Consider the following 13,507-nt stretch of genomic DNA (forward strand, 5'->3'; position numbering starts at 1 on the left):
GCTGGCTTGTTTTCAGGATCCTGATAGAACATGAGTGTTTATCTTCACTGTTTTCAGGGCGGCTGTTCTTTGGTCCCGCACAAACGTGGCTGCTGTTCTGAGTGTCTTAAACAGTTCTTTACAATCTGCCTGATGATGTCACAGAGGAAAGAGCTTTCTATTAAACATCGCGTGTTGCAGTTACAATTCTTCATAGAATATCAGTACACAGAAGAAAACTGAACCTGGCTGTGGACTTGATGCTCAACCTTTGGCCAAGGGCTTAAGAAAATCGGGATTTCCTTGTATACAGGGAAGGCTTTGGAATTTTCCTTATTCTTCCTGGCTTCTAGGAATTCTCAGGGACTCGTCTAGAAATCAGTCAGAATATCGTGTGAAGTCAGTCTCTCGGGTCAACCTAACAAGGTACCTTTCGTGATGTACACAGTTACTCCAATTTTGTTTGAAACTGTTACAACTGAATTAAAAAACAAATAGCTCCAGCCTTATCCAAATTTCTTGAATAATGTTTGCTTGAGTCCAGGGCCAAAACCTAGGTTACTCAAATCATACGTTTTTATATTATTCAAGGAGCATGTAGTATCATATGTAAAGATCTGGAGTTAATTTGGTTTTGATCATAAATGACTGGACCTGATTCTTAGTTTCAGTCTGGAAACTACTGCCTGGCTCCTGAGTATCACACAATAAACATTAATGTTCCTTCTCACTAATAATCTTGTTAGCAATCAGATAATCATCCTCTCCTCTCTCCCCCCGCCCTCTCTCTCTCTCTCTCTGTCTCTGTAACCCAGGCTGAGCTTGAACTCTTTCGGTAGGATCATATATATATGTATGTATTTTTTAGCTTTGGCGCCTGTCCTGGAACTCACTCTGTAGTCCAGGCTGGCCTCGAACTCACAGAGATCCACCTGCCTCTGCTTCCCAAGTGCTGGGATTAAAGGTGTGCGCCACCACCACCTGGCTTTTTGACCTTATACTTCTGATTTCCAGTACTCCTGCTTCTACCTCTCAAGGAGTGGAACTATAGGCATGTGCTACCACACCCAGTTTATGCACTGTTGATCATACAAGGCCTCATGTATGTTAGGCAAGGTATCCACTAAGCTATATTCCAACTTTCTTTTAAAAATTAAAAAATATTAATTTTTAAGCTATGTATATGTTCATGTATGTGCTGGTGCCCCCAAAACTAGAGGTGCTGGATCATTATGAGCCACCTGATGTGTGTGCTGGAAACAAACTCAAGCCCTCTGCAAGAAACATCTCTTAGCTGCTGAGTCATTTTCTCGGCCCCTTCCTCTTTTGAAACAGGCTCTCACTAGGAGGCCAGGTTGGCCTCAAACTTGCAATCCTCCCACCTCAGCTTCTCAGGCTGTAGGAGTTACAGGCAGGTTCACCTGCCTTCTCGATTTTTCTTACTCGAAGAGTGGTTTTCCCATTTCAGTGACCATTGTGGATAAAAAAGAAATGGTCCCCCCCCTTTTTTTTACATTCTTTTTTGACACTGAAATGACCATATACAACCTTCTTTTTTTTTTTTTTTTTTTTTTTGGTTTTTCAAGACAGGGTTTCTCTGTGGTTTTGGAGCCTGTCCTGGAACTAGCTCTTATAGACTAGGCTGGTCTCGACATATACAACCTTCTATCACTGACTCAAAGATCAGGTGGTTTTTTTTTTTTTTTGGTTTTTCGAGACAGGGTTTCTCTGTGGCTTTGGAGCCTGTCCTGGAACTAGCTCTGTAGACCAGGCTGGTCTTGAACTCACAGAGATCCACCTGCTTCTGCCTCCCGAGTGCTGGGATTAAAGGCGTGCGCCACCATCGCCCGGCTTCAGGTGGTTTTTGAGACAGAATCGTACTGTGTTGCACAAGTGGCTCCTAACTCACAATGCTCCTGCCTCAGCTTCCTGAATGCTGGGATTACAGATGTTGGGCCAAGACTGACTACTTCAGGTTTTTGTGCACTATATTGACCGTTCTCTTCTGTTAGTTTTTCTTCAAATGAGTTATGGTAAAATTAATTAGATTTGTGGTTAATTATAATGGCATTCTAATCTCTACAGGGACTTGCATTTTAAGTATTTCTAAGCTCTTTCTATTTCCCCAAATTAAAGGAGTTTGCAAGAATTATAAAGTTGAAATTAAGTAAAAGGAACACTTTCTTATTTTAATAAGTATTTTCTGCATTTACCATATGTGGACATTATAAAACTATATAAAAAGTCTGGTTATATCTACCAGAATATTACTACTAACATTATTTCATATGTCATAAACATGTTTCCCTGTTACTCTATACTATGATATGATTTTAAATGAATTCACTTAGAATTATTTCATAATTTTTACACCAGTCTTTTACTCTTGGACATTTGTGTTTTTCCAATAACCTAATTCTGCAATAAACATCCTGTATATAGAACATCATCTCTGCGTCTCTCCTTAGAACAACAGTTCTTTCTCTATTTATTAGATATATTGATTTTATTTTGTGTATTTTGCCTGTTTGTATACATGCACCACATTCGCCATGCCTGAAGAGGTTAAAGAAGCCACCTGACTTCTGGAACTGGAGTTAGGAATGGTTGTGAGCGACCACGCCGGTGCTGGGAACCAAACCTGGTTCTCTGCAAGAGCAGTAAGTGCTCTCAACTGCTGGAGCCATCTCTCCAGTCCCAGAACAATGTTTTTTGGGACAACTGAATCTCCTGGAGAGCTTTCAAAAGCTCACACATAGCCAGGCAGTGGTGGTGCACCCTTTAATCCCAGCACTGGGGAGGCAGAAGCAGGTGGATCTCTGTGAGTTTAAGGTTAGCCTGGTCTACGAGAACTAGTTCCAGGACAGCCAGGACTGTTACACAGATAAACTCTGTCTCAAAAAAACAAACAAAAAACAACAACAAAAAAGCTTACACATAGTCTCAAATTAAATAAACCTGATAATTCTGGGGTAAAACCTAAACATTGATATTTGTTTATCCCCCCCTCCACAAACACACACACACACACACACACACACGAGAGAGAGAGAGGTCTTCTTCAGATGATTCTAATACAAACTTAGTGCTGAAGGCCAATATTTTATAGTAAAGCATTCTAAACCCCATGCAAAGGGACCGCAAGGACCAGCAGCATAAGCAACACAGACAGCTTATTAGGTAAGAGCTTGGATGCCATCTCAGAAATTGTAGTTTATTTTTATTTAGATGTGTGTGTGTGTTTGTGTTTGAGAGGCAAGGTGAGAAAAATGTATGGGAGTTAGTCTCTCCTTTCCCTGTGAGCTCCAGATACTGAACTCAGAGCACCAGGCTTGTATGGCTTTGTATTCACTGAGCTAACTCACCACCAGCCCCATTTCCATAATTCTTAATGTCTCCCCAGGGTGGTCTTGAGCTACCTCATGGAGGGCTACTGTGCCATCTGTAAGTACTAAAAATGCATTTGCTTCAGTGTGATCACGGGTGAGTCATGAAACCCCCTCTGAACAGTCTTCTCTTTCGTAAGTGGGGACAGTAACACTTAACCTCTGGTGGTTTTGTGAATACTGAAATTAATTGCTCACTTAACACATTAGCTAAGTGCCCAATATTGTAACGGCACCATGATTCCATGAGAGTACCATTCAGACTGTAAAACTCAGCATGTATACAGCATTTCAAAACTAAACTAAAGACCTAATCCATCAAAGCCCATAGTTCTGGGAAGGTTTCTAAAGATACTTACAAACTGTAGCATGAAATTCTAATCGGTCTTAATAATAAAATCCCAGAGTCAGATATTAGGGGGTGAAAGCAGAACAGCCAGCCAGTAGTTCTTACCGCTACACAATCCTACACAGACCGAATGCCGTGTCTGTCTCTACAAGTCCTCAGATTGTATGCCCTCAACTCCTGTCTCCTCTGCTCAGCCATGTCCCTTCCTGTCTCCAATCCCTAATGCTGGGATTAAAGGTGTGTGACTCCTAAGTACTGAGGTTAAAGTTGTGAGCCACCACCTCCTGGCTCTGATTCTCTTTGAGACTAGAGAGATCTTCCGTAGTCCAGGGTGGCCTTGAACTCACAGAGGTAAGTCCGTGTCTGCCTCCCGAGTGCTGGGATTAAAGGTGTAACCACCACTGCCTGGCCTCTGTGGCTAACTAGTGTAACTAGTTCTGCACCCTGACTTTCAGGCAAGCTTTATTTGTACAGCACAAACAAAATATCACCACAATTAACCTTGCTTCTGTAGCTCCACTTCTTGCTAACTGTTCTTGTTTAAAAACCCAGAGACAGATACTGGGGTTCAAGCTGAGGATCAGAAAAGCAAAACAACCAAGCCACTAGAAAAGTCTTACCTCTACCAAGGCTGGGCAACGGCAGCCTGAGCTGAGACCTGCCTCCTTTCATCTCATCTTCCTCTCTAGTGCTGGGATTAAAGGCGTCTACCACCACTGCCTGGCCTGTATGGCAAAGATCTGAGCAAGAGCGGCACAGTCAAAAGATCATTGTGGGGATAAGGAGATTGCTCATCAGATAAAGAGCCTGCTGTGCAAACATGATGACCTGAGTCCAGATCCCCAACACTCTTAAAGAACAAGTGTGGCATGTACCTGTAACCCCAGTGCTGAAGGGACAAAGACGGTCTCCAGCGCCCAACAGCAGCCAGCCAATCTGGCCAATCAATGAGCTCCAGGGTCAGTAAGAGCTCCTACCTCAAAATAATCAGTGTGAAGAGCAATGGAGGAAGACACAGTGTTGGCTTCTGGCCTCCACACGCAAACACTCACATGTCTTAGCACACACACGCATACACGTTCTATACATACTACAATAAATGAATGAAAGGTCACTGAGGCTGTGGACAGAGTTCAGATTCCATCCTGAGCTAACATAAATTAGAACGCTGATTAAGGCCTACACTCATAGCACTCAGATGGTGAAGAAAAGATCAGAGTTCAAGGTCACCCCCAACTATATAGTAAGTTGAAGGTTAGCCTGGACACACATGAGATCTCAAAACAAGAACAACAGCCATTGTGTTAAAAATTAGGGAAGAGAGCTTTCTAACCACTCCTATGTGGTGCCATGGTCTATAAACCCCGTGCTCAGTCCTCCAACCTCACTGTACAAATATTTTTTTGTTTTTTCGAGACAGGGTTTCTCTGTGGTTTTGGAACCTATCCTGGAACTAGCTCTTTTAGACCAGGCTGGTCTCGAACTCACAGAGATCCGCCTGCCTCTGCCTCCCGAGTGCTGGGATTAAAGGCGTGCGCCACCACCGCCCGGTTCACTGTACAAATATTAAAAAAATTGTTTTTTGCATGTGTGCTACTGGTGCCCGTACAGGCCAGAGGCTGCTTTGGATCCCCTGGAACTGGAGTTGAGATAGTTGTGAACTGCCATACGGGTGCGGGGAATCAAACCTGCGTCCTCTGGAAGATACTCAGTGCTCTTGACCATGACCGAGCCCTCTCTCCAGCCCTCACTGTGCTGGCAGTTGCCCTATGACCTTGTCTGCTTCTCCATCACCCGGGGCTTTTACTGCTCAGCTCAGTGCTTCCCATGGAGCTCTGCTGTTCTTGGCGCTCGATGCTCATCCTCCAGTCACAAGACTGGCTCTTCCCCATCATGGCAGCCAAACTTTGAAGGCCACATCTTCAGAGCAGCTTCCACCGGATGCCTTATTTAATGTTAAGCTGCCCCTTAACATTCTTATGCAATTAATATCATTTTAACCTATTACATTACGGCATTTGCTGTTAATACTATTTGATCATTTAAAAGCTAGGTAAACTCCAGGACAGCAGAGACTCTGCTTGGTTCAGCACTGCTTGAAGGCTGACAGCAGTGAATTGCACACAAGAGTTATTAAAAAGATTTGTAAGGCAGGCATGGTGTCAAGTTCCTGTAATTCCAGTACTTGGAAGGTAGATTCAGGAGGACCACAAGTTCAAGGCCAGCCTTAAATTAATTCAATGGAAAAGAAGGCTGTTGAAACATGGGCAGGGACAGGGGCAACAAAAATGGAAGACGGAACATTTATTTTGGAGGTTAAAGTTTTTTGGTTGTCTGGGGGGTTCTTTGCTATTGTTGTTTTTCTCACGGTGTAGCTCGGACTGGCCTCAAACTCATCACAATCTACCTGCCTTGGCCTCCAAAGTGCTGAGATTATAATCTCTGTGCCACCACGCCCAGTTTGAAACAAGTCTTTTTGTTTGTTTGTTTGAGACGCGGTTTCTCTGTGTAGCCTTGGCTGTCCTTGAAAACGGTGTTGACCAGGCTGACTTTGAACTCAAAGAGCTCCGTCTGCTTCTGCTTCCTGAGTGCTAGAATTAAAAGCTTGTGCCACCACCTCCTGGCTTTATTTATTTATTTATTTATTCATGTAATGAGTTAATGAGAGTTAAGGGTGTTTTCTGGATCTCAGAACACTAACATAATAAATAAATGGAATGCTAAAAAAGCACATGAAGATAACACTGAGTTCAATATTGGCTGTATCCGTGAGATAACAGAAAGAAATCCAGAGCAGACACGGACTGTGCCGAGAGGCTCCTGAGCTCAGAGAGAGGCCGACTGTGAGAACACACACGCTAACTGAAGCCATGGAGGGAAACTAGGTCACGGTCTTAGTCACTGTTCCATTGCTGTAAAGAGGCACCATGACCAAGGTTACTTTTATAAAAGAAAGCATTTATTTGACAGCTTGCTTAAAACTTCAGAGGGTTAGTCCACTATCACCACGGCAGGAAGCAGACAGGCGTGGCACGGAGAGCTTACATCCTTATCCACAGGCAGGGAGGGAGTTGGGGGAGCCCTGGTTTGGGTGTGGGCTTATGAACCTCAAAGCCCAGGCACAGTGACACACCTACTGCAACAAGGCCACACGTCCTAATCCTTCCCAACTACTGGGGACTAAGCAAGCAAACACCTGAGCACAGGAGCCTATGGGGGCGTTCACACTCAAATCATCAGTGTCTTAAGAACACTCAGAGAAAAACGAGAGGTGGAGGCTGAAGCCGAATAACCAGAGACAGAAAAACCAAGAGTCTACCATCAATGACACTGAGGAAATAGGTGGCGAGAGCAACTAACAACGGGGTCAAGTGACTGTGATCTAGAAATATGGAAGACTCTGGAGGCCTGAGGAACTTCTGAAGAACGGACCAGAATTGAAATTCTGGTGTGCTGAGGGTAGACAGGGAGGTGAGGACCAGAGATATCAAGTATAATGTTTCCAGAACTGCAGTGAGAGACGCAGTGGGCTGGAGAGGGAGGTGGAGTCCAGAACTGCTGTTTTCTGTGGCTGAGGACTGAACCTGTGAGGGAAGCACTCCACTTGTTTTGTTATTGAGATTTATTTCCATTGCTTGGGGCTTTTGTTGTCTAGTCCCTTGCTTGTTTTGAGACAGACAGGGTCTATTACTGTGTAGCTCTTAGCTGACCTCAAACTTATTTTGTAAATTAGGCTGGCTTTGAACTCACAGAGACCTGCCTGCCTCTGCCTCCCAAGTGTAGACATTAAAGGTATGCACCACCGTGGCTGGGTAAGTCATTACTATTATTTTAATTTACATGAAGATGTGTGTCACATATCCATGTGGGTACCTGCGGAGGCCAAAAGAAGATGTCAGATCTCCTGAAGCTGGACTTATAGGCAGTTATGAGCTCCCTGATACGGGAGTCAGGAATTGAACTCCAAACCTCTGAAAGAGCAGCAAGTTCTCTTAACTGCTAAGCCATAGTCAGGCTGGTCTTGAACTCATTCCGTAGTCCACCCTGGCCTCCAAATTGCAATTTTCTAGCCTTTGATTCCTGCATGCCACACCACCAGGCCCAGCTCAGGGGAAGATTTTTAAAGATAAGAAAATCTACATGTCCATGCTCATGGAATGCAATGAATAAGGGAGACAGCTCAGCGACGAAAGCATTTGATGCACAATTGTGGGACTAGAGTTCAGATCTCCAAACCTGTGCCAGATGGGAATAGCCTGTTTTAGTTAGGGTTTCTATTGCTGTGAAGAGACACCATGACCACTGTAGGCAGAGTTCTCTTGTCCTGAAGGTCTGCTCCCAAACAATTGACTCTGAGACTTGATGTAAATGATAATAAATGCTTGGCTGGTAGCTTAGGCTTGTCACTAGCTAACTCTTACACTTAAATTAACCCATATTTTTTATTTATGCTTTGCCACGTGGCTTGGTACTTTTTCTCAGTACGGTGTGCCCATCTTGCTCTCTCCGTCTGCCAGTAACTCTCCTTCCCAGCATTCTCAGTTTGGCTTTCCCCACCTAACCATATTCTGTTCAGCTACTGGCCAGTCAGCTTGTTTATTAAACCAATCACAGTGACAAATCTTCACAGTATACAAAAGGATTATTCCACAGCGGACTATGGCAACTCTTGTAAGGGAAAACATTTCATTGTGGTGGCAGCTTACAGTTCAAAGGTTCAGTCCACTGCCATCACGGTGCCACATGGTGTTTTGCATCTCAGTGTGTAGTCAACAGGATACGGTCTATAAGTTATACTGAGCAAAGCTTGAGCAAAAGAGGCCTCAAAGCCTGCCCCCACAGTGACACATTTCTTTCAACAAGGCCACACCAACTTCAACAAAGCCACATCTCCTAATAGTGCCTGCTGCTCCCTTTGGGTCCATTTTCTTTCAAACCACCACAGTACCCTGCCTATAATTCCAGTGCTTGGAAGACAGAGTGGAATCCCAGGAACAAGCTAGCCATATCAGTGAGCTGTGGGTTCAAATGAGAGATGCTGCTTCATTGAGGAAGGCAGACAGAAGCTAAGGAAGACTCTGGACATCAACCTTGGGCCTCCACATATTCACTCACACACACACACACATACACACACACGCACACACACACACACACACATATACACACACACATACACACACACGCACACACACACACATACACACACACACATACACACACGCACACAAGAGTGTGTAAAGAAAAAATAAAAAGTTGAAAATAAAAACGCTACATAAGAAAAAACTCTGAATGGACGGGGATAAGACTTTCCTTGGGTAGGAAGGACATTCCTTTAGTCTAAAAGAAAGTGGGAGGAACAAGTACAGCTAGAGCGCACTGATCCCTACTTCAACAGAGACGGCATCTGTTCTATAGGGATTGATGCGGCCACGTTAGGAGTTGTGGTGAAGGCAAGCTGAGTTAATTTTCACTTAATGGCTTGTACTGTCTTTATAAAGTAGATGTACGAGACAATAGCTGGAAATGGCTGACAAGAGACATACAAGCAGCACCCTACAGAAATGGTAGGGCTGCCCCGTGCAAGACAAGGACTGTACAGTACCTGGGACAGAATGGATAATGGTTACTCTAACCAACAAGAGCTCTCTGCCAACTCAGTGATCATCAGTATTGACCTGTAGTTGACAGATCTCACAGAGCTCCACTTGCCTTTCCTCCACAAGTGCTAGGATTTCAGGCGTGTGCCACCAGGCCCAGCCTAGATTATAGTTCTTACCAGCAGGCATTAGTGTCTAATGATTCATCCTAATGATTATGAATTGATAGTTATAATTATACAAGCCACCCTTCTCAGGTAGTGTCTGCGATTAGTCTTCACATTCTTATATATAGTTGTCTCATCAAACAGAGCAAGTTTATGAGTGGAAAACTATACCGGAAGTCTCTATGTCCTCACACTTCCTTACACGTAAACATGGGAGTGGTTGTTTTGTTACTTGCTTGCTTTTAAAGTTTTTATCATATTTGTTTATTCATTGTGTGTTTATGTGGAGAGATCAGAGAACAACCTCTGGGAGCCAGGCCTCTCTATCCTCCATGCAGTTCCTGGTGCTCAAACACAGACTGTGAGGCTTCAGGGCAAGTGTATTTACCACTGAGCCATCTTGCAGGCCCCTTGTTGTCTGCTTCCTTTGGGAAAGGTCTCACACTGTATCCTAGACTGGTCTTGAATCAAGGCATACTTTCTGACTCAGCCTCCCAAGTGCTAGGATTGCAGGCATTCATGAATTACCACACAAGAGGCAACTTACTTCTTTCCCCTTGTTAAAACAGCAAGCACCTGTTTCTTTGTTTGAAGGTAGCCAAACAAATGTGTACTTTTTATTTTATTTGTGCTGGGGAGTTTTCTGTGATCTAAAATGTATGAACATGATCATCCACAATAGGAGCTATTAGGTTTTCACAACAAAGACCTCCTACCTACCAAGGCAAAATAAAGTGCCAGTACTGCACAACAGTGAAATGCGTCCAAGGAAAGTCGCTATTCGTGTGTGAAAATTCCACATGGACACAAACCCTCTAGACCCCAGTCTAGATACAGATCTGCATCGGGATGACAGTCACAGAGAGGATAAATGAGAGAAACATTGTGATTTTAGTTTTACCACAGTTCCACCATTCCAGTATTCTGATGATGTGAGGTGTATAATCCAAAATATGGGGAACACAAAATATTGTGTTCACCTCAAAAAGTTCAACATTAGCCGGGCGATGGTTTCGCAAGCCTTTAATCCCAGCACTCGGGAGGCAGAGGCAGGTGCATCTCTGTGAGTTCGAGACCAGCCTGGTCTACAGAGCTAGTTCCAGGACAGGCTCCAAAGCCACAGAGAAACCCTGTCTCGAAAAAAAAAAAAGTTCAACATTAATTAGGGTTCTGTTGCTATCTCCTAGTAAGAAGAGAAATACAGCAATTTTCCCAACCCCCCAAACTAGAGCCCAGAAATAGATCTTACACAATTGGCATCTAACTAGTATTAAAAGTAAACATTTTATTATATAACAAAGTTAGTTTCAAAAATTTACATCAATAAAATCAAAAGCCATTCTGAACACAATAAAATGTTTGCCATCATGGACACCTTGCACTTTTCAGAAACCTGATTCAAAACAAAGGAGTAAGCATGCTACACATGAGAGGGCCACATTACTGTGTCCATGGCAGCAGCAGAACAGTGTGAGCTGCAGAACTGGAACCATTGTCCTCGAGGCAACTGATGCAGACAAAAGAACAGAGGCCACAAGCCACAACGCCTGAACTCAGGCTGACCTGCCTCCGATCCAGTTCCAATCACTCCGACAAGTCGCTCTGATCCAGCACAATTATCCTGTGTACACAGATTTTAAAGAAAAAAAGGGAAGTTTTGAGTTCATACATACTTTAAAGAATTCTTGTGCAGTGCTTGGAATCACATCCCAGGCCTCATACAAACCAGGCAAGCATTCTGCCACTCACTCAGCTCATAGCCTAAGCTCGTGTGTGTGTGTGTGTCTTTAGAATCCACACACACACATACACTTTCCTATTCAACTGAAGTCACAGAAAAGGAATTTTTGTCTGTATAATCAAAGCAGATAGTGATCAACAACATAGCATGGGGTGTAAAATGACTACAAAGCAACCGACAGTAGCATCTTTCATATTCCATGTATGAAACCTTCCTTGAGCAGACATCACTTATTTAAGCAAAGTTGGCATTAACTTCATCTTATATTTGTCAATTATAGATATAAAACTATAAACTGATCGGCTTGGTGTAGATGCAATCTGTCAGTGATATTTATTTAGAGACTGGTAAATATTTGAAGTCTGCTCATGCAATCTAAAAAGAACAAACTCTGACCTATAAATATGCTATCTCATTACCTGGAAGGTTCAGACCAACCCAGTCGCTTCCAGAAACAGGGCTTTAGTTCATCTTGATGAAACACAAGAGGAAGGGGAAAAAAAGCCTGGTTACTTTCTAGGTCAAGGGCTGTCAGAATGCAGTATTCACATTAGAGTGTTCTCTAGTGTGCTGTTTCCTCGTTTGTTCTACTCTATAAAGATATGACTTTCCTGAAAACACAGCCAAAGGATCCTTCTCCTAATATCCTAGAGCCCCCTGTGATAGCAATGGGTACCCAGTGACACTAATTCAAAAGTCCCTGCATGACCTTTCCAAATTCCCTGAGTTATCTTGTTTTTTTGTTTTTTGTTTGTTTTTTTTTTTTTTGTTTTTTCGAGACAGGGTTTCTCTGTGGCTTTGGAGCCTGTCCTGGAACTAGCTCTGTAGACCAGGCTGGTCTCGAACTCACAGAGATCCGCCTGCCTCTGCCTCCCGAGTGCTGGGATTAAAGGCGTGCGCCACCACCGCCCGGCTCCTGAGTTATCTTCTTAGTGAATTCAGTCTTGGCTAAATGTCCATATACTCTGGGCCCTATGCCAATCAGAGTTCTGGAGGAAATAAAATGTATACAAACTAGTAAGATTTCTTAACTAGTTAAGATTTCTTAAACTAGTTAAGATTTCTTAACAAAGTGGCTATACACAAAGGTATAATTAGAGTCAGGGGACAAACAAGGACTGACAAGGCGTCTATTGGCCAGTAGCTGCGGGAGGCCTAGGTGGAAGGCAGCTGAGCAGTGGGGATGGGATGGCTCCTGGAAACTGGAGCAGGAACTGGAGTTCAGAAAGACAGGACACCATGGCTACCAGGCACAAGGTGCCCAATTGGTAGGGGAGGGAAGTGATGAACAATTCTCTTGCCCTCTGATCTTCTGCCAGGGCCCCCATTGGCTAACAGAAAGCCAAGGAGATGCAGTCCATAGGGTCTGCATCCTGAGACATAAAACAGGACAGAGAAGGAGAATGAAAAGGAACTAGGGATGGGATGCGAGGAAGACTAGATGACCTGAAAGGGTGACTATCTCACTCCCTGAGTAAAATAAACACAGGAGCTCACTTGTAAAGGCCTATTAGAAGCCTGATATTCTATTAGAATAGTTTTGAAATAAAGGTTAATTTACAACTTTTACATGACTTTTTAACTTCATTTAAATTCTGTAATATATGATTTCTTCAGTACCCACGGAAGCTAAATTTAAAACTCTTAAAATGCTGTCTTTCATTTATGTGTATGTGTGCATGTGCACACACATGCTTATGGAGGCTCGAAGACAGCTTACCGCAGAGGGGAAGCTCCTTCCTCTATGTGGCTTTTGGGATCAAACTAGGTCTCTCAGGCTTGGTGGCAAGATCCACTGAGAAACCTCAAAGCCCTTGATTTTTGTTTTGTTTTTAGGCAAGGTATCCCCAGTTGGCCTTGAAATCTGTGGGTGATCCTTCTGCTCCTACCTCCTGAGTGCAGAGGCATGTATCACCACAGTCAGCTTAAATTTAAAATGCTTTTGAATATATTTAAATGCAAAACAGTTCTACAGACAATAAACAAATTGAGGCTGGCCCATGGCTTGTTTTAGAAACAGAACTGAAAAGCCCGGAGTGTTGCCTTGTGCTACAATCCCAACACCTGGTAGGTGAGAGGACTGCTTTGACTTTGAGATGCTGAGTGAGGCCAGAGTGAGATGTCCTCTCACAAAACTAAACAACAGCCAGGCGGTTCTGGCAACACACCATTAACCCCAGCACTTGAGAGGCAGAGACAGATGGATCAAGGCCAGCCTGCTCTAAAGTTCCAGTACAGCCGAGGCTACACAGAGAAATCCTATCTCAGGGAAAAGGATAAACAAA

The 13,507-nt window shown here is 43.6% G+C and overlaps 1 protein-coding gene across 1 annotated transcript in view; it reads right to left on the bottom strand.

Moving 5' to 3' along the window:
* Window positions 1-10,746: 10,746 nt before the first annotated feature.
* Window positions 10,747-13,507, bottom strand: part of Tex14 (testis expressed 14, intercellular bridge forming factor) — a 100,564-nt gene continuing 97,803 nt past the window's right edge. Inside the window, exons 28-29 of the mRNA XM_075941794.1 lie at window positions 11,642-11,693; window positions 10,747-11,102 (exon numbers count right to left, since the gene is read on the bottom strand). Of these exons, the coding sequence (XP_075797909.1) occupies window positions 11,066-11,102; window positions 11,642-11,693 (89 nt within the window). The 3' untranslated portion in view covers window positions 10,747-11,065. The remainder of the gene's footprint in view (window positions 11,103-11,641; window positions 11,694-13,507) is intronic.

The sequence above is a fragment of the Microtus pennsylvanicus genome, chromosome 11 (assembly GCF_037038515.1).
Source record: "Microtus pennsylvanicus isolate mMicPen1 chromosome 11, mMicPen1.hap1, whole genome shotgun sequence".
NCBI classification, from domain to species: domain Eukaryota; kingdom Metazoa; phylum Chordata; class Mammalia; order Rodentia; family Cricetidae; genus Microtus; species Microtus pennsylvanicus.